The sequence below is a fragment of the Eleutherodactylus coqui genome, chromosome 11 (genome assembly GCF_035609145.1).
Source record: "Eleutherodactylus coqui strain aEleCoq1 chromosome 11, aEleCoq1.hap1, whole genome shotgun sequence".
Lineage (NCBI taxonomy): Eukaryota > Metazoa > Chordata > Amphibia > Anura > Eleutherodactylidae > Eleutherodactylus > Eleutherodactylus coqui.
Window position 1 is genome coordinate 107,620,594 of NC_089847.1, and position 26,467 is coordinate 107,647,060.

Genomic DNA, 26,467 nt, shown 5'->3' on the forward strand with positions numbered 1-26,467 from the left:
GCATGAGTCTGCTGGGAATACAGTTTTTTCACAATTTCAAAATTGTGCGCCCATTGGCCAACATGGGTGGGCGGGGCTTCAGCTGCCACAGCATGCTAGCCTGTTTTCGATGCCAGGGATGATGATGATGAAAAAAATACATCCGTGAAAAACTTTTGCATTCACTTTCAGGCTACTAAAGGTGGCCATATAACCTACATAGTTGTCTGCCTAATGCCTTTCCTCCCCCCTACACATGCATGGTTAATATGGAGGAGGGGGAGAAGGGCACGCTTGTTTTTCTGTAGGGAGAGGAGAATAAAGGGTACTTTACACAGAGCAACTATCCTCTGAATTCTCGCTCGAAACAGCGAATTCAAGTGATGATCGTCCCACGTACACACGGCCGCCAACAGGACACCGAGCGAGAAATCGTTCACTTGTTGGAGTCGCTTGGTTTTTAGCAAAACTAAAGACGAAGGGGCTGGCAGCCCATGGAAACAAGAGACGCTCAATGTTTGCGCGACTCCCGTTTACCGTCAATGAAGGCGGGCGGGCCGGAATGAACCCGGCCCGCTCTGCCTCCATTCACTTGAATGACTTAAGCACAGGCGTGATAGTCGGGCGGCAGTCCTGTTAGGCGCTTCTATACCCGATAGTCTTCCCTTGTTAAGGGACCAGAAGCTCCTGCCAAAGATTCCTAGCACCGATGAGAATATAGGTTTGGGCTTTTGGCAATCTAACATGTCCCATCTTTGCCCCGGTATCTGCCATCAGGGAAGGGGGGGGGGGGGGGGCATGACCCTGACTGCATGAGACTAGAAAATCTCACCTGTGTTAAAGGGAACCGGTCATCAACTAGAAGCTCCATAAACTAAATTATGGTGCATGATGTGGAGTCTAGGAAGCCTCTTTTTACATTCACCCGCTTCCCTGTCCTTGTGGTATCCCCCTGCAAAGTCAGCATGCACAGGAAGCTTGACTTGTCAGTAGGCTGTGCGCACGCACGCTCGTAGAGATGAATTGGTATGCGTATGCAGTACCTTCTGAAAACAGTCACACTTGATGCGCCTGCCCTGATTTTGCAGGGAAGGTGTCCCATGCGTGCGTCCTGGTATACAAGTCTGTGGGAGAGCATGCATGAGACACCGCCAGAGTGGGCGGGTATAAAAAAAAAAAAGCAAAAAAAAAAAAAAAAACCTCACCCGGCTCCCTTTCATATTCCCTAAAAGCCTGCTAACATAGTTTATGGTGCTGTGGGGATGTAACAGGTTCCCTTCAAATCTGTGTTCAGGGGTCAGCTACCCAGCCCCGATTTTCCCCTCCTCTTACACTGGCGTAAGCTGCTGTGAATTTAAAAAGTCCCAAAATTTTTATTTTTTTTTGTGGGGGGGGGGGGGGGGGGGGGGGGGGAACAAAAACAAAACAAAAACACAGAAGCCATAACCATCAGGAATTTAATCATCACATTTATTCTAAATATACACTACACATAAGTGCTGACATGTACGTTACAATGGTATCCGTAGAACAAAAATTGCAATATACTTAAAAACTTTCAACCGCAGCAATGAAACCGCGTAAAGGTAGTCTGTTGCCCATTTTCTTGTGCTATAAACAGAATGTACTGTAGAACATGCGATGTTAGGCGGTATCCACAGGGGGTACCTTTATTTCTGTTTTAAGTGACTCCACCGTCCAGATATTCGCCTTTATGTTTATCCGGCCCCACATATAAATTAGCTTTTGCACCATCTGTTGGGCGGCCCACCGCTGCCTTTGGCCCGGTTTCTCTCCCTCCCGTGTTTGAAAAACCGCCATCCTTATTGACGTCTCCAGCTCCACCTGCTGGAGACATCACGCGTTACATCATCATGGCGCATGTGCAGTGAGTCCTCAGCCAGGACTGACCTCACATGCTTGTGCCAACAGTGCAGCGCAAGTACAGTGATGATGTAACACGTGATGTCTCCAGCAGGCGGAGCTGGAGACTTCAATAAGGATGGAAAGGGGCGCTTTTTCAAAACAGGGGAGGGAGAGAATTCGGACTGAAGGCAGTGGTGGACCGCCTATCAGACAGTGTAAAGCTAATTTACATATTGCGCAGGATAAACATAAAGCCTAATCTCTAAACGGTGGAGTCATGCAGAACAGAAATAATGGTAACCCTATGGGATTCCGCTTAACATCGCACATTCTACAGGGCATTCCGTTTATAGCACAAAACATAGGTGCCAGACCACCTTGAAGAACGGTGTCCCATGTGTACCACTTTACATATGAAGCACCAAGGTACCAGCACTACAACAGGGATCTCCTCTATACACATATATACAACACACACAACATCAAAGGAGAGATGCAACAGATCATTTACCACAATGTAGACTATAGTATATAACTCCACTAATCTGTGCTGCCGCAATATACATTAGGTTACTTAAGAAAACCCCCTTCACAGAACTTTTTGAAGAAAATCTAGAAATCGTACATTAAAAAAAGTGTAGTTACAAATGATTGTTTTCTTCAGCGATGTCGTTGCTTGGGGGGGGGGGGGGGGGGTAGTAGTGCATTGGAAGTCGTATTTCTCAGCTCTTAGAAGACCAAGATCACTGGACTCTCTAATCTTAGATAGAGAAATGAGGTCAAGGGACTATGAAAGACAATTATCCACCTGTCCGTAACAGACAGGTGTATCCCAACCACATTTACAAAAATCAGAAATAGAAAAGTGTCCCAGCTTGACTGCAGGTACCCCGACTCAAACATCATAGATTCTTATGCTGCTGAGAGTACAGGTCAGGAGCTCCGTGGCCAGGCCACTCATCCGTATTACGGACACAAATGCAGGTGGAATACACTCTTCAAATCATCAGATTAAAATGTATTTCTAGATTATTCTGAATATGGCAGGCTAGGGTGTGACCAACTCCTGAGCTGCATCAGCTTTGAGCAGTCATTTGCAACAGACAGGTTTCTATGGAGTTATCAGGCAGTGCGGCCATAGTAACCAAGTGTGTCTTAGATTACTCGTGCATTCACACAGGCGACAGTGAGTCTCGCTCGATATTCTTGGGTTCTAGAACAGGAGGGGCCGAGCAGATAATACATAGCTTTGTGGAAGGATTCGGTATAACTTGTGACAACGACAGCTCTTCTGTAGAAAGGTTAAGACTTCTATAAAAGATTGGAGATTTCAGAGGTAGAACTGAACTACATCTACAGAACGAAATCACCAGCTGCGGCGACGGGTATTAAAAACCGCCTCTGGTATGTAAAATTTAGTGGAGCGCACACTGATTTCTTTCTTGCCACATGCAGAACCTTCCAATGAGACATTTATGCTATAATTACATAATAAAAAGATAAAATAGCACATTTTATGGTAACATCTACAATATGAGCAAACGCAGCTGTCACCTTCTGGTGACAAAGGGGAATTACTCCCAGCCTGGAAAAATCAGTTTTATACACTTTCTTCTGTTCTTCAAAACTATTTAAACTTTACATATTAAAACTGGTCTGAAGAAATTTTTACAACTTACATGAAATAAAGAAAGTGTCTGAATAGTCGTTAAAGCTGATATCTCGCCACTGGCCTCTAAAAAACCCCCCGCTATTAAATGAACGTATGGTCATTTAATACAAGGCCAGATCGAGTCTGACCGAGTAGGATCCGCTGTCAGTTAGGCCGGGGGTCACGTTGCTTCTGAGAAACTTGACAAGAATACTCGTCCATGTGCCGTATGATTTCCATGTATCGCGCACATTGCATCGGTCCGTGTGACAAACTGGCCGTCTGAATAGCCTCATAAGCTAGAATGGGGCTGTGTGCTGCCCATGGAATAGACGGACAGCACACGGCCTTAACATATGGCTGTGTTTAATGGGCCTTTCTGTTCCAGCTAGTAGATGGAGATCCAAAGCGGAGGACTCTATGATGTCTATATCCTCCAATAGGTATGGATAGAGGATTCTTCAAAAGACTATCCTTTAAAGGGGTGTTCCGGGGCTTTAACCATGATGTCCTATCCTGTCCATCAGTAGTTGATCAACAGGGGACTGCTGCTGGGGATTCCTAGCAATCAGTTGATCGTCATATATGGTCAGTGAAGGAAGTGTAATAGCCTGTTTTACTCCCATTGAAATCAATAAAGCACTGATTTCTATTGCCCTTCCGGTCCTCACTGCAGTCAGAGTTGGATGCCCGGTCATCACCGCAATGAGGAGCCGGAAGTCTAATAGGCAGCAGTGCCACCACTGATTTCAATGGGAGTAAAGCCAGCTAGTTTTGTCTAGTTCACCTCAATTAAAAGCCTCTGTGACATCCCTTGTGAAGATCATTAATGACACAGCCCAAAAATGGTCATCTCTACTTACAGAGATGCTCCAAAATAACCTACAGATAAAAAACAGTTAAACATTTTGCATATTGTTCACATACTGATAGATGATGACATTTTATATGGCGCATTGAACCTGGAAAGAAAGAAGTTGGAAGCAGCAACTATCCATGACCAGATCACTGCTCGGGCAGTCACACAACTCTGACACAAGCCTACCATCTAGTGACCATAAGAGTGAACTGCAGTTTATGTGAATATTACAGTTTTACATACATAGTTTCTAATAATGTGTCTAATAAAACGCTCCAAGTTGGGGAAAGCTTGGCAGCTGTTATGACTGATGGATTTAACTGTCCCCTTTACAAACAAGGACAATGTTGTGTTGTGCTTCCTTGTAACAAGTTGGATCTCAACTTTTTCCTCGTTCCAAACCAGCAGACTGTTCTTTCTCAAGAGCAGAAACAATTAATTATTAGTGCAGGAAATTGCATCAGACTGGCTAAACTGGTGCCACATCCACCCTTATTCTCGTTCCACCTGTTTCCCGCTCTAAGATCGGGATGAACTGTAATCGGATTTTATAGGTTTTTTTCACATCGCAAAAAGTTTTATTGGAGTTTCTTTCTAAAAAAAGAGGGCAGGTCCAAAACCAGCAACACCAACACTGGTGAGAACTGGAAGAAAGTAGTTCACTCATATGGCCAAGTCTAAATGGTAGTTTTTTTCCCCCTACTAGTACTATGCAGGTATTTACTCTTTGGGGCCCAGAGTGCAGAAAATCTAGCTCTGCTACATTTGCAGCCCATCTACTTTCCACCTATGACAAATCTGGAAAGAATCAGAGCATAACTGTACTTGTACGTCTTCAACAATGGTCGGTCACACGCTCTATTGGCCTACAGCTACATCTCCTGGCTCCCCCCCAAATACATGATCACTTGGTTCAGCTAAGTGTTGTACATGGGGACCATGGAGAAACCCACAGGCTTATCTCCAGGGAGGACATGAAGCTCAATGTGCCCTATCCTTCTTTCCCCTGAAATCGAAAGTGGGAGGTCTCCATACACACACAAGTCATCAAGTCCCTTCCAAAATCAACGGGTTTGAACTATGTTTGTCTAAGATATATGACACTCTTAAAAGGTGACCTGTCATGATGTCAAGTCAGTGGGGCAGGCTGCACCCCTACTCATTCTATCCACTTTTTTCCCCCCATACTCCCCTCAATTTGCCTGGATGAGCTCTTCTTAGGTCCCGTTCCCGGCGCCGTCAGTGGAGAAAGTGGGTGGTCCCCACTGCTCATTAGCCATGCACTGATAGTGAGCACTGGGAGCCCAATCTAAGAATCGCCTGTCTGATGAAGGGAGGAGAGTATGGAAGAAGAAAAAAAAAAAGTGGATCGAGTCAGCGGGGCATTAACTGAAGAGTAGAGATGAGCGAGCGTACTTGGTAAGGACAGATACTCGAGAGAGTATCATCCTTACAGAGTACCTGCCTGATCACCCGCAAAGATTCGGGTGCCGTCTGGGGTGAGCGCTGTGTTGGGCGAGCAGGCAGGTACTCGGTAAGGACGATACTCGCTCAAGTATCTGTCCTTACAGAGTACATTTGCTCATCTCTACTGAAGAGCTATGCAGCCAGACCCGCTGATTTTACACCAGGACAGGTTCCCTTTAAAGGAGTAGTCCAGCCATTTACAACTGTTAACCTACACTCTGGATAGGTCATCATTGGTTGATCGACAAGGATCCATCACTCAGGATCTCTTTCCATCAGCTGATTGTTCAGCCCACTGTCAGCGCAGCGGGGCCAGACATAGTCATCAGTGATCACAGCAGGAAGTGAGAGCGCCACCACTTCAATACACCTCCTGCTCTTCTTATGGTCAGGACTGCATAGAACTGACCCAATATATCAGCCATCCCACTAATTTCAATGGGAGTGAAGCCGGCATTCCCTTTTCCTGCCCTGACTAATGACCATGACATCTGGCCTTGCTGCAATGACAGTGGGCCGTACGATCGACTGATGAATAGGGATCCCGAGCGGAGGATTCCCGTTAATCAACTGCTGATGGCCTATCCAGAATATAGGTCATCAGTTTTAAAAAGCCGGAATAGCCCTTTAAGATGTCTTGTAAGAGTCCAATAAATCTGTCAGGCCAAAACTATCGCCACAACCTGATGAGATTACCGTTAAGGTTTCAATTAATCCTAGAAGAATAGGGTCCATAATCACAACTGCATCAAGGGGTAAATAATGGGTTTGCTTATTTTCAGAAACAGTGCCACTTGTGTCCATAGGCCGTGTCTGGTATTGCAGATGTACATCATTCAATTGCATGTGTAAGAGCTGCAATACCAAACAATACCAGGCACGGCTATAGACACAAGTGGCGACATTTCTTGGGGAAAAATAACGCCCTGATACAATTTCAGCAGCTTTCAGCGGGCCCTTAGGTGCATCCTACACAGGCATGTCTGTACCTTCATAGGCAGTATGTAAGTCATACCAACAGGTTATGGTTTTTCTATGATGTACCTGTGTAGGACGTCTCATAGGACATCAAGTATTCTACCTTGGCTGGAAGCTACCGAATGCAAACCATCCCTTTAAGGAATAAAACTTTTTTTTTTTTTTATGTAATTGAAAGACTAGGAACTTCATTCTGTTCTAACTGGATTCCCAAAAAATGTGACCACAAGTACAGGACGCTATGCGGGTAGTAACATCCCTACATGGATACACCACGTTTTCCAAGTCTATGGAATTTTTTCTTGCACAAACAGCTGAAAACCGTAAAAAATATCAAAAGTAGTAATACTCATTACCAATCCATGTGGCTCCGTTCTAGGGTTTCCCCTCAGTCTCCGTGGCGAGTCAAGACAACATGGAATCGCTGGAGCCAGACGAATAGAGACCGCCGGGCATCCAAGAGGCATTGAAGCGGCAGGGTCTTGGCAAGGAGCGTACTATACCTTTTGTAACCATACTTCTCCTAAGGCTGCTTTCACATGAGCGCGTTATGGGTGCAGTTACCGATCGCTTTACAGACAAGTGTACCTGCACAAGCGACGGGTCCCCTAAACTCACAGCATCATAGATCCTTATGATGCTACAAGTTTAGATCAGTAGTTATGTGGTTAAATCACTTGTCCATCGGAATCAGACACTTGTGTGAAATCGGTCCAAGATGGAAGAAGCGGCGATATCCGAACACAGCAACATGGTAAAAGTGTGGAAATGTATCTGTCTGTACCGAGGCCTTCCAATACATACAACCCCCTGGAGCTTATAGAGATAGGTCATGTGGTCTGGTTGCCCCACGAGCTAGATCTGGCCCCCACGACTATACAGGATCCGATCAGGACACCATGTGCCCCCTGGAGCTTATAGAGATAGGTCATCTGGTCCGGTTGCGCTACCAGCTAGATCTGGCACCCACGACTATAAGGATCCGATCTGGATACCATGTGCCCCCCTGGAGCGTGCCTCCCCCCAAAAAACTGGATAGAACTGTTTGCATAACATTTAGGAAATACACAGATTACAAATGTATAATTACACGACCATATTAAAAATGCCTTTTTTTCTTTTACGCTGTTTGACGTTAAAAAAATGAGGGTAATTAAAAACCGCCCTGTAAACGAGTGAACATTCGTGTAGCATCTGTAGGGTTCCGGATTCTCGGCTGCGGCTCTGAACCTAGAACGTGCACTGTATTGCTAGTTCACAGGGGAACGTCACTTATTCTACAGTGATACAGAACAGTTTGTGTCTTGTGGGCACATGGCGCAGTCTCCTAGTTTTGCTGCCTGCGTTTCGCCGATCTCATCTTTTCGAAGCGCGACTCCATTTCTTCCAGGACGCGAGGGGTGTACCGGACCACCAGCTTTACCTTTCCTTGGGCAGCTTTCAGGAGTTCCACCGCTTTCTCGTGATGCTCACCTTCCACGCTCTGGACGGGAGACCAACATCAGCGTTGTAAGAGAACAGGAGAAGTTAGATAATTGGACATGCCACCATTATTCAGTGGTGGTCCAGGTGGTGAGACCCCCACCAAACACTAAAACAAAGGGTTAGAAGGACTTAGCTAAGCGCTTTGCCCCTTTGGCTGTGATCCGCGCTCCTTGAAGAGTTGATCAGTGTATAGCCTCATTGTCTATAAGGCTGTATACTAGAGATGAGCGAGCATACTCGCTAAGGACAATTACTCGATCGAGCATTGTCCTTAGTAGGTACCTGCCCGCTTGGAAGAAAAGGTTCGGCTGCTGGCGCGGGTGACAGGTGAGTTGCGGCAGTGAGCAGGGGGGGGGGGGGGGGAGGGGGAGAAAGGGAGAGATAGATCTCCCCTCTGTTCCTCCCTGCTCTCCCCCGCCGCTCCCTGCCCGCCAGCAGCCAAATCTTTTCTTCCGAGCGGGCAGGTACTCGCTAAGGGCAATGCTCGATCGAGTAATTGCCCTTAGCGAGTATGCTCGCTCATCACTACTGTATACCAATAACTAGGGACAATCACAACTAAATGAGAACACCACTCAGCTGCCTGCCCCTTTGTTTCAGCGATCAGTGGAGGTCTCCGCACACGGACCGACACACATCAAGACTAAGGTGTCAAGACAGATACACTTGGGTTCAGGGGGGTATTTATCATCTTAGGAATAACTTCTCTATGGTTTGAGTTTTCAATTAACTATGGTCAGAACCGTGAGGGCACAATATACCTTGCTTCATAGTCATAGCCCCCCGTATGTCAGCGATACGAGGTGCGTTCAAGTTCTAAGGTCCCCAAATGTTGTTTCTAAGAAACGACTTACCCAGAAAGCTGAAAATATTGCCCTTCTCAGCATCATCTCCCTCTTGATGTACATATTTTTTTCGACACCACGATTGCTTTAAATGCTTCTTTGGGGGTCTATTTTACGCACTGGGAAATCACTGGTGCAAGAGCGGCACGACTGGAAACCGTGCGACCACGGAGAGATCCCTTCAGCCGTGTCTCATCCATTGTGTCAACTGATGGAACGAAGGTACCATTCATGCCATTATCACGCGTGTAGATCTCCTAAAACATTGCCACGCATGTAGTCTTGTGATCAAGGTTCATGTCACCAGAGCCTCGTGTGGTGCAGAGTGTTAAGGCAGCAGACATGCAGGCCTAAGCTCTCGCTCACGGCCTGAAGGTTGCAACTTCAATCCTTGCACGGTTCAGGTAGCCGGCTCAAGCCTTCCATCCTTCCGGTAAAATGAGTACCCAGCTTGGTGGGGGGTAATAAATTACTTGAAAGCGCACTATACAAATAAGATTTATTTTCACCAACCTGGAGGAAACTTTCCGCAGGATGGTATACACAGATCCTATGGCAATGCCGACTTTGCAGGCAATCTCTTCCACAGTCCTCTATAGCCACTTGCTCCACTCGCACAATCATGTTGTCGGACCGGCTGTTGCACGGCCGAGGCTCTTAGGATTCGTTCTCACATGACGTTCGGCCTTCTTAAAACATTTGCGCCCTCAAAAGCACATTTTCATGTCCATGATACCTTCACCGCATGTTTGGCGATGAATGTTGATGGGTATCATTCTACGCAAGTGAAGAAAACGGATGACTACACGCTGTTCTCACAACTTGAAAGTCGCCATTTTAAGTATTGAAAGTGCTTCCAACTCCAGCCGCTGTCATGTGGGTTCTGCGTACCGGACGATGCTGCCATCTATCTGGCTTATCCCCAAAGAATGCCGACGTCTTCTAAAGTGTGCCCCATATTTCTGCTCCTGCGCCCAAGAATATTAGCCCGTAGACCTTGACTGCACCTCGTATAAGCAGCTCCTGCGGGTTTTCCAGTGCAGACGCTCTGGAGGGGAAGGCGAATGCCTGGAACATTTAACCACTGAGATCACAAGTACGCTGCCCATAAACCATCACCACAATGGAATCTCTCTATTAACCCATTTATGTGACGCTGAGAAAAGCACGGAAAATTGTGTCTTTGCCAAGGAGTCAGAAGTTAGGATTCACATATTCATACATAGATGGAACTATCAGGGGACAATACAGAGATCTCTCCCATCATCTAGTTATATCCAGGACTGTAACAAGGGGGCGCTCTCTACATCTAGAGGAAAGATGGTTTCTACACCAACATAGAAGAGGGTTCTTTACTGTAAGAGCAGTGAGACTGTGGAATTCTCTGCCTGAGGACGTGGTGATGGCAGACTCACTTAAAGAGTACAAGAGGGGCCTGGACGCCTTTCTTCAGTGTTACAAGATATAGTCAGCGAGTAGCTGATCCTTGGATTATTCCGATTGGCTAGTTTTAGGAGCAATTTTTTTCCCCTGAGATGAGAAAAATTGGCGTTCACCTCATGTGTTTTTTTTGCCTTCCTCTGGATCAACAATGAAGGGTAATAGACTGAATTGGATGGAAACATGCCATTGTTTAGCCTTATAAACCAAAATACCAGTTTTACCAGTACATTGGCAAGGTCTTCCCTAAACTGAGTTCTCCAATGTATCCTTATTGCAAATCACAAAAAAAACCCTGCTCCCAGGTAAATCAGACACAGTAACCATATTGCTGTATAGAGCATGTTTGGTCTTTGACCATCCACGAGACGTGTCATAAATGCCTGCTAGGTGGGAGCCCTGGGAGTGCCAGGATCCTGCAGGCTTTTGCCAAGTCCTCAGTGGCATCATCAACCTTTGGTAGCCTGCAGCTGCATCGCAGAGAACACTAATAGGTAAAATCAAAGAATCCATAGTCGCTACTGTGACACCTAAGGGGTTAAATGTCTGAATCAGAGATATTTCCCACCCCGGCTGTAGCAGCAGGATGTCGGCTGTTAGATAGCCATCTTTAGGATTTAATAGCACGGATGTTTGTGACAATGACCTGCTAACCGCAATGGAGTATAGTGCAAGATGGAAAGGGGTTAAAATGGGGTTTTCTATAAGCAAACCTATAAGTGGCCAATCATCAGGATAGGTAAGCGATAGCAGACCAGGTCCACTGCTCGGGACCCCCGCCGATCAAATAATTACATGCTACTAAAGACAGCCAGAAATGCCAAAGTGCTGTCCGATCGGCAGTGGCCTGGTTTGGTATTGCAACTCTCTCCCTTTTACTTCAACGGGAGAGAGCTGCAATGTCAAGGCGGCCCACTGCGCTACAGGCGGCGCTTTGATGGTTTCTGCTGTTTGTAGCAGCAGATCGGCAGGGTCCCAAGCGGCAGACTCAATTGGCTGTTTGAGACCTATCATGAAGATAGGTTAGCAATAGTTTGACTCCAGGAAAATCCCTTTAAGGGTATGTTTACACGGGGCAGAAATACTGCAGAATTTCCATTGGTGCGGATTCTGACTCGAAATCAGCTGCATACCCACAGCCGAGTTCAGAATTTACAGCACTCACCTCTGAAGTCTTCGGCTGTCAGCGCTGCCTTCCCCGGGTACCTGGCGGCCTCTAGTGAGCGCAGCGCCGCTGGCAGGTGATGCGGAAGTGCAATCACCTGTCCAGCAGCACTGCGCTCAGGACAGGCCGCCAGGTACTGGGTGAATGAAGCCCTGTTAGCTGAAGACTTCAGAAGCGAGCGTTGTATATTCTGAAATCCAATGATGCGGATCTTGACTCTCATTGGATGCGGAAATGTTACAGAATTTGTTTCAAACATTCGGCAACCTTTCCGCCCCGTCTAAACAGACCCTAAAGATTACTGCACAAGAGTGACAGGACACAATTCTGCTAACTCAATATCCCATTATCCCCTCAAGTTACACGAGGGTCCTAGAAGCAGAGATCGGGGCTGCTGTTTGCAGAGCGATGCACCTGTAGTTACCTGTAACATGGAGGTAAAAGAAAAGTAGTTACCGCCTCCATATCTCTCCTAACAATATGGAGGACGGTTTGATAAGTGGCGCCCCCTGCAACAGTGATTTCTGGGATCTCCTTTTGCAGGGTGCTGAAGTACAGATCAGTTGCCTGAACGTAGTTATGTGATAAAGCAGCGAGTACAGATTCCTCACCACGCCGTTAACGGAGAGCAGCTGGTCGCCGCGCTTCAGGCCTCCGTGTCTATCGGCGATTCCTCCGGGGATAATACGAGAAATATAAATGGGGGAGTTTTGCTCCTTTCCTCCCATTATGTTGAATCCGAGACCTTCTTCTGTTTTGGGGAGTTCGACAACCCGAGGGTGAGAGTGTCCTTCGCTGGCAGCAAAAGCAGCCACTGTTGCCTAGAAAAGAGGAAACGATTGCATCTATGAAAAGTGTTAAAAAAAGTTCGAAGTTAGTTTATTTTCAAAAAAAGGGAAGAAAAAAAAACTGAAAAAAAAATACACAAAAAAACAACACACTTTCTTTACAAATCCCCTTTATTATGAAAAAAATGTAAAGAATCATTACGTACCGCTGTGTTCCTAATGACCGACACTATAAAAATACTCCACATTAAAGGGGTTGTCCCGAGAAAGCAAGTGGGGTTATACACTTCTGTATGGCCATATTAATGCACTTTGTAATATACATCGTGCATTAATTATGAGCCATACAGAAGTTATTCACTTACCTGTTCCGTTGCTGGCGTCCCCGTCTCCATGGTGCCGTCTAATTTCAGCGTCTAATCTCCCGATTAGACGCGCTTGCGCAGAAGGGTCTTCTCCCTTCTCTTGGGTCTCGGCAGCAGCGGCGTTTTGGCTCCGCCCCCTTCTACGCGTCATCGCGTAGCTCCGCCCCGTCACGTGTGCCGATTCCAGCCAATCAGGAGGCTGGAATCGGCAATGGACCGCACAGAGCCCACGGTGCACCATGGGAGAAGACCCGCAGTGCATCGTGGGTGAAGATCCCAGCGGCCATCTTGGTAGGGTAAGTAAGAAGTCGCCGCAGAGCGGGGATTCGAGTAAGTACTAAACTTTTTTTTTTTTTTTAACCCATCCCTTGTGTTTGTCTCGCGCCGAACGGGGGGCCTATTGAAAAAAAAAAAAAAAGCCGTTTCGGCGCAGGCCAACCCCTTTAACAAATTAAGGAAAAAAAAAAAAAATCTCCAAAAAAAATCTAAGTAAAATGTTCATGTTCCCCAAAATGGTTTGAATAGAGGCAGGTCGTCTTGCAAAAAAAACAAGGCCTCCCACGGCTCATTTGGAGAAGTAATGAATGGCAATGGGTGATGCAAATACAATTTTTTTTTTAATAAAAAGGGGTTTTATTGTGCTAAAAAGATGCAAAAAGATGCAAATTTGGCATCGCTGTAATCGTATTTACCCAAATAACAAGGTAAGCCAGAAATGCCAAAATTATTGTTTGTCTGTCTTGCAAAAATGCAGAAAGTCACATTTATCCGAAAGTGTTACTAAAGGAAACTACAAATCATCCTGCAAAAATCAACCCCGCACGGATCTCCGCTGGCGGCTAAATAAAAAGCTTACAGATCTGAGAAAAAAATACTGTATTTGCGTCGTCACATTCTAAGTGCCTTTATTTCAGAAAAATAGCAAACACAGAAGCAAACAGTGCAAAAACAAAACCTAAAAAAACTATGCAAATTTCTTGGGGGGGGGGGGGCGCATCTCCTTCAAAAAAATTAAATAAAGGTTAAACAATACATTATATGTACCAATATGGTTCCGTTAGAGGCTACAACTTGTCCTGCATAAATCAAGGCCTCAAATGCCTGTCGATGAAAAGGTTAAAACGCTGCGATGTTTGTAATGTAACGTGAAGACGGAAAAAAATATGCCGTCACTAACGGGTGATAAAGGTCCTCTAAATACAGGACATACTGCTGATCATCTCACTGAACTGGTGGCCAAGCCATTCTGAGTTGCTGCCTGCTATCAGCCACTAGATGTCACTAGAGCAGCTGCAGCCACTAGAGGTGCCCACACACCTCCTACAGCTTGGTGTGATTGTTCTCAGTGGGAGAAGCCAAGTCATCTTGTAGATAGGATACCTTTTAATGGCTAACAAAAATACATGATGTTACAGCAAGCTTTCGGATCATCTATGGACCCTTCATCAGGCTAAAATGGAACCGATTAGGATGGGGCACATATAGAATATACAGATGCAGAGAGGACAGCCCTCTTCATTGAAATACAAATGTTCACACACAGACATTCATGACGGTTTTATAAAACAGAACTCTGCAGGACATGGAGGAATATTTCAGGAGGCCAAGACTGAAAATGTTCTTCCATGACAAAAGAGGAGATAGGACCTCCAAAACACAGGAGGAACTAGGGGCCAGGAAGAAGTCTGATAGGATGCCCCCTACTGGCCGCAACCCCACTTTGTATAAATACATAGACTCCTTTAGGCTTGTTGTGCGATCTACTATCCTGGACAAGCAGAAAAGGGAAGCATTTACTATCAATATGCAGGAAACAAGGACACTCCAAGACAACAAGGAGATCACCATTAAACCTGCAGATCAAGGTGGCGCTATAGTCCTCATAAACACATCAGACTACAAGAAGGAGGCAGACAGACAGCTGACGGACACCAGATACTGCACCAAACTGAATCAAGACCTGACCCAAAAATGTGTGTGGGAATTGAGAGGAGTCATCAGAAGCCTGTCTGTGGGCTCCACAAAACTTCTGGACTTGATACCGGAGAACCCCAAGGTGGGAACATTCCACATGCTTCCCAAACTATACAAAGTAGGGCAACCCAGGGAGGCCGATTATCTCAGGTGTGGGAGCCCTCACTGAGGGAATCTCAGGATGGGTAGAAGGCGTCCTCAAACCACTGGTGAGAAACACAACCAGCTACTTGAAAGACACCACGGACCTACTGAATAAACTATCATCTGTAGGTCCCCTCGCCGATGACGCCATCCTGGCCACCATGAATGTGGAATCCTTATACTCCAACATCCCACATGAAGATGGACTGACTGCCTGCCAGGTGCACCTTGCGGCCAATGAGGTTACCTCTGAATCCGTATTACAACTCTCAAGATTCATCCTCACACATAATTATTTCTCCTTTGACAAAGATATTCTTGCAACTCATTGGACCACCATGGGCAGTAAAATGGCACCGCAATATGCCAACCTTTTCATGGCAAAACTGGGGAGTGACTTTCTAGCCTCCTCTCCAGCAAACCATTGGCCTACTTCTGCTACATTGATGACATCATAATCAATTGGACCAACACCGAACAAGAATCAATAAAATTCCATGAGAGATTCAATGCATTCCACCCGACCATAAACCTGACATTAAGCTAGTCGTATACCGAAATCAACTTTTTGGACATGACCATAAAGACTTCAAAAAAACTCAATACAGACATCCTTATACTGAAAACCGATTGATCGGCCCACATACCTCAGATGGGACAGTTCTCATCCTAAACACATCAAAAAGTCCATAGTCTACAGCCAGGCCATCAGGTATAACCGGATCTGCTCCAACCCAACAGACAGAGAGGAACATCTATACCCTCGTAAAAGGACATTTATAAATCAGGGCTGCCATCCCACCTCAACTGATGACCAAATCACCAGAGCCACCAGGATACCCAGGAATCAACTACTCCAATACAAGGAGAAGGAAAGAAACAATCGTGTGCCTCTAGTAGTGACCTACAATCCGCAACTAGAGGTACTAAGGAAAACCGCAAGAAAACTCCACCATACCCTACACAAGGATGACCGTCTGAAAACCATATTCCCGGACCCTCCGCTTCTGTGTTACAGGCAACCTCCTAACTTGAGGAACTTTATAATCAGGAGTGCATTACCCTCTGACACACAAAAAGGAACTTATCCCTGTAATGTAAGGAGCTGCAAGACCTGCTCACATGTACTGACCACGGACAGGATATGGATCCCCAACACACACCAGGACTATAAGATCCCGGGGACATTCACATGTTCCACGTCTGATGTTGTGTACCTGATCAGGTGCAGTGAATGTCCTGTTGGGGGGCTTTATATTAGTGAAACAGGACAAAAAGAGAGCGAGGATGAGATCTCATCGCCACACGATTAGAGAGGGAAAGACTGAACTACCTGTGGCACAACATTTTTGTGGCCAGGGACATGGCATAGAGCAGATGAGTTATTATACTGAGCGGCAAGTCACAGCATCACAGAAGAATTTGGGAGTACAAATTTATGGCCATGTATGATACCCTCAAGAATGGAATGAACCTCAGCCCAGGATTCTTGCATAAGTGAGAAATATGAAAGGTCTGAAGGAGGTCAAGAGGGAAGTCCTCTTCGCAGTCATTTTTTTTTTCTTTAAAACTTCATAAAAACTCAAGACCTTGACTTGTAATAATGTTGCCATCCAATAGGTGGTGCTGCATTTGTCCTGCGCTCAGTGGACTGATTTAGGATTTATGTCTCAGCTCAGTTTGTCTGTTTTGAGCGCAAATCAGTCTCAAATTTCTGTGTGTGAACATTTGTATTTCAATGAAGAGGGGTGTCCTCTCTGCATCTGTACATTCTATATGTGCCCCGTCCAAACCGGTTCCATTTTAGCCTGATGAAGGTTCGATAGACGATCTGAAAGCTTGCTGTAACATGTATTTTTGTTAGCCATTAAAAGGTCTCATATCTACAAGATTACTTGGTTTCTCCCATTGAGAACAATCACACTGCTCCAAACCTTTTTTTCGTCTTACCTTCTCCAGCCGTCACCCTGCTGCTTCCTTCACCGCCTATGGTGCTGACAAGCTTACACTCAGTCATCTCCGTCAGTCCAACAGACAATGATTGAAGCAGCACTGTGCGAACTGCCTTCTCGTCGCTGTAATGCCGAGACCCCTGGGCTAGTGACTATGGGGTCAGGCATTTATCAACTATCCTACGGACAGATGAGAACTGTGCTTTGTGGCAAAAACCCTGTAAGAGCCATCATCACATGATATGACCTTGTATTACATTAATAGAACCATTATGACAGATCGACCATACTGCCATCCAGTGGAGAATTAACAGTATTACAGCTGTTTACCTTTAAACACTGCCTTAATAGGAGAAGGTATGCGGCAGTCGCCGACCTGCGTGTATTAATCCAGGCCATACGCAGATTGAGGCTGCGAGTGGGCACTTTTACCTGAAGTGTCCTTCCAATTTAATTCTCCTGCCTGATCTGGCATTGAGCGTACAGAGGCGCTGGGTACTACAGCTGCTAAGGTAGTGATAGCCACTACTAATTATACACCATCCTACCAAAAGTAATTGCACACCTGAGCAAGAAGCAAGGTAGTATTTATTTCCAGATGTTAATACTTAGTTTGGCTCCTTTGGCCCTAGTGACATTGGAGGCTCTCTGTGGTATACGGTCTACTAATGTATGATACAATTCAGCTATTTCCCTCCATTCATCCTACAAATGTCTAGTGAATTCTCTAAAACAGTGTTCCCCAACTCCAGTCCTCAGGGACCGCCAACAGGTCAGGTTTTCAGGATTTCCTCAGTATTGCACAGGTGATGTAATTATTGCCAATGCCTCACACATTACCACAGGTGTTCTTACCATAGGATATCCTGAAAACATGACCTGTCGGTGGTCCCTGAGGACTGAAGTTGGGGACCCCTGCTCTAAAAGAAAATGTATCAGCCAATGGTGCAAGCAGCATCATCATTGGATAGTTGAGCAATAAAAGAACGTTCTATGAAGTGACGAATCATGCTGCTCTATCTTCAGATCAGATGGATGTACCTGGGTATGGAGGAGGCCTGGGGAACACCTTCTTGCTGAGTGTGTTGTGCCGTTATGGTCTGGGATGGTTTACATGGCATGGTCTCGGTCTGTTGGTTGTAGTGACAAGAACCATGAACACAAAGGTGAACCTTGTCATTATAGACAATAATTGGAACTTCGGATCAGGAAATATGAACAGCGCCCATCTTCTCTCGACAGACATTTCAGGATGAATGGAGGGAAATACCAGCTGAAGTGTATCAGAAGTTAGTAGAAAGTATGCCACAGAGTCCGTCATTAGGGACAAGTATTAACATATGTAAATAGATACTACTATTGATTCTTGCTCAGGTATCCAAATATTTTTGGTAGGATAGTGTAATAGGCCCTGAGCACACGACCGTCTGCTACTATATGGTGATCCTGGCAGCTGGTAGCGCCAGCGTGTGCTCTGTACCTCTGAATGAGCAATGTAAGACCAAACAGCAATTGGATGGTTACTAAGGATGAGCGAGTATACTCGCTAAGGCACTACTCGTCCAAGTAATGTGCCTTAGACGAGTATCTCCCCGCTCGTCCTTAAAGATTCGGGGAGCGCTGCGGCTGACAGGTGAGTCGCGGCGGGGAGCAGGGGAGAGAGAGATCTCCCCTCCGTTCCTCCCCGCTCTCCCCCGCAGCTCCCCGCCCCGCGGCGGCCCCCGAATCTTTAAGGACGAGCAGGGAGATACTCGTCTAAAGCACATTACTCGGACGAGTAGTGCCTTAGCGAGTATACTCGCTCATCCTTAATGGTTACATGAAGAAACCCTCCTTCATATTCCATGCCTACCAAAACAAGCCCGTCAGCTAGTAGTCAGTGGGGTCACAGCAGCTGGACCCCCTCTGATCTAACATGTAGCACCTACCCAGGGGATATTGAACTCTAGATCGCACTATGCTCCATATTCACACTGTTGTTGGCCTCTCCTCCTCTAAAAAAAATTCTCAATTATTAAAGGGGTGTTCTCATCTCAGTCAAACATGGGAGAGATAGGTACACCCCTGATTACAAGGTGACGGGGATTTAGTTTCCATAACTCCCATAGAAGTCAATGGCAAAACAGCTCAGATCATCAACATCAAATAGTCAGGGGGTGGTCTGACTTCTGGGACTTTGGAAGGGAGAACTGCGATTGCATGACTGTATACTCGGCATAGCGCTATACATTGGGTAGAGGCTATGCCTGGTATTGCAGCTCAATCTCATTCACTTGAATGAGACTGAGCTGCATAAATGCCATCACAAGTCCAAAGTGGAGGCTGCAGCACTGGTGCAAGCACCACATCCCCTTATAACAGCGGATCAATGTGAGTGCCGGGAGGCAGACCCCAATCCATCTGATATTAATGGTCTATCATAAGATCATTGATAACTGAAAACTATGAATAACTATAGAGGGTAACTTTATTCACCTAAAACGTATGTATTTGGGGCTGACAGAAGAAGCCATCTTTTGGGGTGAAACACTGCATTAAGGTGCATCTAGGCCGGTGCTTTATATAGTAGAAGCAGGTTCATTTATTTGGTGTGGTAACGTGACTGCGATTAATGTATTGTGATATGATGCCGCTTATACAGTGTAACACGTATATGGGACATCAACCATTATACTAATGCATAACTGGCTGATGATGGACCGTTTGTGTGTGACGGCCGCACTCTCTTGTGAAACTTGTCCATTTTAAATATAAATATTTTAACCCTTTCCAATCCACTGTCTGACGTCTGAAGACATTATGATTTAAGGCTGTACAGCTCCGATGTTGGAAGACGTCCGTCGGGGTTCTCTTACTGTATATTGCCAGCCTCTCTGCTGTTGGAGCCTATCCAATGTGTCACCTCATGCAGTACTGGCTTTAGCCAGCATATAGCGCCATTGTATAATGGTAGAAAAAGAGTAAGCCCCCTTAGGAAAACCGGGATACAAATTGGATTGGAAAGGGTTAATATGAGACCCAATCCCTTTACTTCCTGATGGGGGCAGCAGGAATATACAGTCTCTGCATCGGGGAGACCTGAGAGGTCAGTAACTGATGATGTTATTGGCGCTCTTACCTTAGCGGTGGCGTTGGCTCTCACTTCCGGGCTGCTGTTTATGTCCACGGTCTCATAAACATGTTCGTAGACCTGGAAGACAACAGTACTGAGACCTATGGGAACCACAACCTCCCAATATCAAGAAGCTTCAGTTTTTTAGGGGGGGCAAATTCCATCGATGACCTATCTTCAGGTGATCGATAGATAAATCTCTGGCAACCCGCTACTCAGCACCCCCAGCGATCAGCTGATCATCCAGCTTGCTGGCAGTGCAGCGGGCCGGGCGATCAGCTGATTGCCGGGGATCCTGAGTGGAGGATGACCTATCCTGATAATAGAGCATCAGTAATATCTGCCCGGACAACCCATTTAACAGTAATGTTCCATCTTTAGGAAAGGGCTATGAGGATTACATCCCTGGTGACCCAACTTCTAACACCCGTTTGAAGGGGGCCATGGTACTCCAGAAAGTACAAAAACTGTACTTTTAGCGGCATTTGAATGGGAGGAAGTTGTAGTAGACTGCAATACCGGGCACAGCCACTACTAAAAGTGTAGAACAGTGTCTGCTAAAACAAGGTAGCAGCACTCGCCAGAGCGTTGTGGCCCCTTCAAACAGCTCCACAAAATAGCGCCACATCTGCCCATGGGTTGTATTGCAGTTCCGATAACAGGGATCAGCTGCAATACCAAACACACCCAAGTGGGTCTGCTTCAGTAAAACCCAACAGAGCTTTATTCCTAATCCCCGACATCCCCTCTAAGACGTCCTGAGCGCTCACCTCTCTGACAGCGGTACAGAAGTCGCTCTGCAGGACTCTCTGCAGCGCGTGGAGTTTGTGGGGGGGAACTTCTCCGCTTCTCTGCAGCTTCTCCAGCAGCTCGATGGCCCTTGAGATATCTGAGGGAGGGAGGAACACAGATGCCCATTACCTTTTGTAGCTTTCTATCGACATGGCCAGATGAGGCTTGTTAACTGCGTAGCGAACTATATTGTTGAGTACATGTAATGTATTGGAAAGCTTTTACTAAATGGTTTTTGGAGGGCAGGGAGAGAAAATACATCAATTTGCCATTTATGGATTGTTTTTTTTTTTTACAGTGGCAATTATGCAGTATAAGGGCTTATTCAGACGACCGTATATCGGCTGGGTTTTTATGCCCGGTCGATATACGGTGACCCTCTCTACAGGGGGAGGAGGCTGGAAGAGCCGGGAGCAGTGCTCTGAGCTCCCGCCCCCTCTCCACTATTTGCAATGAGAGGGGGCAGGATGGGGCAGAGCTATGTGTGGGACTTAACTCCGCCTCATCCCGCCCCCTTCCATTGCAAAAAGTGCCGAGGGGCGGAGAGGGGGCGGGAGTTCAGTGCACTGCTCCCGGCTCTTCCAGCTTCCTCCCCCTGCACAGAGGGACACCGTATATCGGCCGGGCGTAAAAACCCAGCCGCTAAACAGTCGTCTGAATAAGCCCTGAATGACATGATTAACCCCTTAGTGACCAGCCCATAGTGTTTTTACGTCCTGCCCAAGTGGGCCTTAATCCCTGAGGACGTAAAAACATGTGTCCTGCAGGGATTAATGCCACGTGGGCTCTCGACGTGACAGCTCCATGCTGTAGGTACCCGCAGGTAGCCGACAGCATGGAGCTGTCATCCCGCGCTGCAGGGAGTCTCCCCCGGCAATGCGATCGGTGCTATCCAATGGATAGCGCCGATAGCATAAAAGTGCAAAAAAGTTTACTAAAAGTTAAAGATTCAGCTGCCCCCAATTAGCGGGTCGGAATTACATAATCAACTCGCAGAAAATAGAACACAGCATGTTATATTGTACCGCGGATATCTGCGACTTAGAGCCCATTGTGCTCTATGACTGCGGATATACCTGCAGCCCATATGCAAATACATCGTGTACGGGCTGTGGGTACCCGGGTCATCTCTAAGCGACGGTGCGGGAAATACAAACAAAAAATGGTGTACTGCGCATGACCTCCTGTGTGAGTACGCAGTTATGCGCAGTACAATACGCGGCCGTACGCAGGGCTCACAGCTGGGATCCGCTGCGGGCCTCCGCAAGAGGATTCCACATCCGGCCGCGTGAGCCCGGCATTATTCAGACCGCTACCTGTAATACGCAATTTACAAGAAGCCCCGGGAACGTTCGCCTTCCTGCAGTTCCAGGAGCAGCTTGTTGAGCGCCCTCTGTGTGTGACCGCCGCACCGCAGCAGGCTTACGGAGCCTCACAGAGTGATACTTTGTACACCCCATACCCGCCACTGAGGTCACAAAATACCCCCCAAAAAGCATGGGAGGAGGGGGGATACCCGGTTTTCTTGCCCCATGTGCCCATCCCAACCAGCCTCCGTAATTACCCCTGTCTTCAGACATAAAAACGCAGTTTATATTATTACTTTTATCTATGATTTAGGGAATGCCAAAAAATGACTTTAGGGAGTCAATTTGTTTTCCCGCACAAGTGTATAATGGGGCCTGGAATGTATTCTGTTGTGCCCTGAAATCCAGCGGGCATTCCCTCCATTATGGGCCTAGCCATGTGTCCTGTAAGTAGATTAGGGCCACAAGGGGTATGGTTCTGAACACGGGACAAACGGGGGGATCCATTTTGGGGTGAACGTCTTCATTCCTATGTACACTGTACAAAAGAAAAGTTTTTAAATTGACACAATTGCCAAAAAATGAAATTCGTAATTATTTCCTTTTGCTTGGCTCAGATTCATTCAAAAACTGTGTGGTCAAAATACACAGTACACCCCTAGATGAATTCATTAAGGGGTCTAGTTTTCAAAGTGGGGTCATTTGTGGGGATCCTCTGCGTTTTTGGCCGCTCAAGGGCTCTACAAGTGGGCAATGGGGCTTAAATCACCTTCATGCAAAATGTCTGTTCTGAAAGCCACCAGCGGCTCCTTTCGGTTAGGGCCCCCTTGTTCATACAGACATAAGATTAGGGCCACAATGGGTATGTGTCTGAACACGGGACAAACAGGGGGATCCATTTTGGGGTGTAAATGACATATTTGCAGAAATCTGAAATTGTATTTTTCTTCTCTAAATTGCATTAATTCCTGAAAAAGAAACTGTGGGGTTAAAATACTCCTGACCCCCCTCAGTGAATACATTAAGGGGTGTAGTTGAGCAGTTTTTAAAATGGGGTCATTTGTGGGGGTATCTATCATTCTGACACCTATGAGTCAAAATGTTCCTCGAAATCAATGTTAAATTTGTACGTCATCTAAATGGTTAAAAAAAAAAGAAAGTTTTTCAAATGTGCTTCCAGAATAAAGTAAACGGATGGAAATATATCTTATCGAAAATTTGTACAGCACGTTTGCACATATTTGAGATATGGCTGTTGAAAATGTGAAAAAAAATGTTCACAATTTTGGCACTTTTAATAAATATACACAAATTATATCGGTCCATTTTTTCCACCAAAATGAAGTACAACATGTGGCGAAAAAACAATGTCAGAATCACTTGGATATGCAGAGCCTTTACGGAGTTATGCCACGTTGAACGATGCATGTCAGATTTCCAAAATTTGGCTCCGTCACTAAGGGGTTATGGTTTTCTGCTGGCCGGTGCCATAACGATACCACCAAGTTTTTTTTTTTTAATTTTTCAACTTCTGCAGATAACACCCCCCCCCTCCTTTTTTTTGGAAATCCCTTTTTTTTTTACATCGTTGTATTCCCACAACTTTATTTTTCCATTGACGCAGCTTTATGAGTTTTTTGTGAGACGAGATGTAGTTTTTATTGGTACCGTTTTGGGGTACATGCGTCTGTTTTGATCATTTTTATTGTGTTTTTTTGGGAGGCAAAATGAACCAAATAAACATTTTGCGTGTGTTTTTTTTAGTTTGTTTTGTTTTTTACGCTGTTTGCCGTGCAGGACACATTGTGTGTTTAATTTATTGTACAGATTTTTATGGGTGCGATGATACAAAATTTTTAACACAGAGGGAAGTAAGCAAAAAAGGTAGGTTTATTTTTAAACGCCATTTTTATTTATTTTTATACCCCTTGAATCACAAAGGCTCCGATTCTATGATAATGCACTGCAGTACTTCTGTACTGCAATGCATTATTATCTCTCACCATAGCGATCACAGGCCTTAGTAGGCCCACACACCAGTGTATGGCGTCCGATTGCCATGGCAACCCATTGGCCCTCCGAAATTACATTGGGAATGATGTCACAGAGGAAGTGAGCGGTCAGTTGCAGCAGCCATCGCTCTGAACGGAGACGTACGGCAATGGGGGGGGTGGGGGGGGGGGGGGTCTATTCCTCCAGTAAACAGGCCGTCCCTCCTAGATGAACAGCCTCCTGCAGAGGCGTAACTTAAAGCTCCTGGGCCCCAATGCAAAATGTGTAGCGGGCCCCTAATTATAGTGTTTTATTAATAGTACTGGGCTCCCTATATGGAGAAGAGAGGCCTTATGGCCCCCTAAGGCTCCTTGGCCCGGGTGCAACCGCATCCCCTGCATCCTCTATAGATACGCCCCTGGCCTCCTGTTTATACGGACGATTGTCGAAAGCCGCGCCGGAGGATCCCAGCTGCACTGAGGTGTCCGGTTGTAAACTATCAATGGCCTATCATCAGGATAAGTGAGCAATAATAGATTGGCAGGGGGCCCATGCATGTCAGCTCCATTCTTACTGTAGTGGCCAGAATCGGTATTGCAGGGTAAATTCCAATTTACAGGATTGGGAAATTTGACTGTAATACCAAGCTTGGCCACTACAGTAAGAGCGGAGCTGTCTGCTTCCTGTAGAAATCAGCTTACTGCACACGTATGCTGGACGGGCAAGCAGTGGAAAGGGGGAGGCAGAGGAGGCGCCCCGAGAAAAAGGGAAAGGAGGGAGGCAGAGGAGGCGCCCCGAGAAAAAGGGAAAGGAGGGAGGCAGAGGAGGCGCCCCGAGAAAAAGGGAAAGGAGGGAGGCAGAGGAGGCGCCCCGAGAAAAAGGGAAAGGAGGGAGGCAGAGGAGGCGCCCCGAGAAAAAGGGAAAGGAGGGAGGCAGAGGAGGCGCCCCGAGAAAAAGGGAAAGGAGGGAGGCAGAGGAGGCGCCCCGAGAAAAAGGGAAAGGATGGAGGCAGAGGAGGCGCCCCGAGAAAAAGGGAAAGGATGGAGGCAGAGGAGGCGCCCCGAGAAAAAGGGAAAGGATGGAGGCAGAGGAGGCGCCCCGAGAAAAAGGGAAAGGATGGAGGCAGAGGAGGCGCCCCGAGAAGAGGGAAAGGGGGGAGGCAGAGGAGGCGCCCCGAGAAGAGGGAAGGGGCTCACAATATGAATGGTAGGTGAGGCTGATCGCAATGACAGGTGAGGATCCTCCAGCACTCAGCGATCTGCTCCCGGGATCCACTGCTCCAGGACAGTGAGAGCACACAGCAGTACAGAGCGCCCACCCCTCCGCACATCACAGCAGTCCTCCCGGCACCGGCTGCCCACACACCGTAACCATGGAGACTCACTACTACCGCGTGTCACTGTCCGTCATACACCACGTACACCCACAGCGCCCCCCTGCGACCCCGCACAGCTCAGCTCTCCGCCGCTCACCTCTCTCCAGTCTGACAGGTTCCCCGGACACCGCCATCTTGTCTACAGCTGGTTGTACTAGCCGGAAACCTCCGAGCGGAAGTGACGTACAAATTAAGCAATCATGTGACCACGAGGATTATGGGTATTGTAGTTCCTGCGTCTCGAAGGAACTACAAAATAATGGGGAAGCTCCGCGAGGAGCCGGCGTGGCTGGAGCCGGGGTCTTCTTGGTTATGGTTAATAGAATTACTGACAGACCAGCCATTCCTGTAGTTCTTCCATAACTGTTCAATGTCCCCACACAGGCCCCGTGAGGGCTCGTCTGTTGGGGACAAGGTGTAACTTTTTAGTAAATAATATTAGGGGGATTAACAAAACAAACAAAACAAACAAACAAACAAACATTCCACCCTTGTTTTTAGTATTTCAAGCAGTCGCTGGTGAAGCCCGGCAATTCCTGCTGTTACACATTGTTAATGCTTGTTGCTACGCTCAGGTTATACCAACCTAAGGGTGCCTACTAGAGATGAGCGAACACGTTCGGCCCCGCCCCTTTTTCGCCCGAACACCGAACTTTGCGAACACCTCGGTGTTCGGGCGAAAAAGTTCGGGGGCCGCCGTGGCAGCGCGGGGGGGTGCGGCGGGGAGCGGGGGGGAGAGGGAGAGAGAGAGGGCTCCCCCCTGTTCCCCGCTACTGCCGCCCGCGCCGCCGCGCATCTCCCCGCCCCCCGGCGGCACCCGGACACTTACGCGCGAACACTCCAGTGTTCGCTAAAGCCGGTGTCCGGGTGCGGATGTGTCCGTTACGGACACGTTCGCTCATCTCTAGTGCCTACCCACTTGCGATTTTTT

General features: G+C 46.8%; 1 protein-coding gene across 1 annotated transcript; it reads right to left on the bottom strand.

The window, feature by feature from the left end:
• Nucleotides 1-1,419: 1,419 nt before the first annotated feature.
• Nucleotides 1,420-25,698, bottom strand: LIN7C (lin-7 homolog C, crumbs cell polarity complex component). The gene is made up of 5 exons (XM_066583228.1): nucleotides 25,634-25,698; nucleotides 20,841-20,959; nucleotides 20,077-20,148; nucleotides 12,347-12,556; nucleotides 1,420-8,283 (listed from the first exon to the last, which is right to left on the bottom strand). The coding sequence occupies exons 1-5, from the start codon at nucleotides 25,668-25,670 to the stop codon at nucleotides 8,128-8,130; spliced, it is 594 nt and encodes a 197-aa protein (XP_066439325.1). The 5' UTR covers nucleotides 25,671-25,698; the 3' UTR covers nucleotides 1,420-8,127.
• Nucleotides 25,699-26,467: the final 769 nt, after the last annotated feature.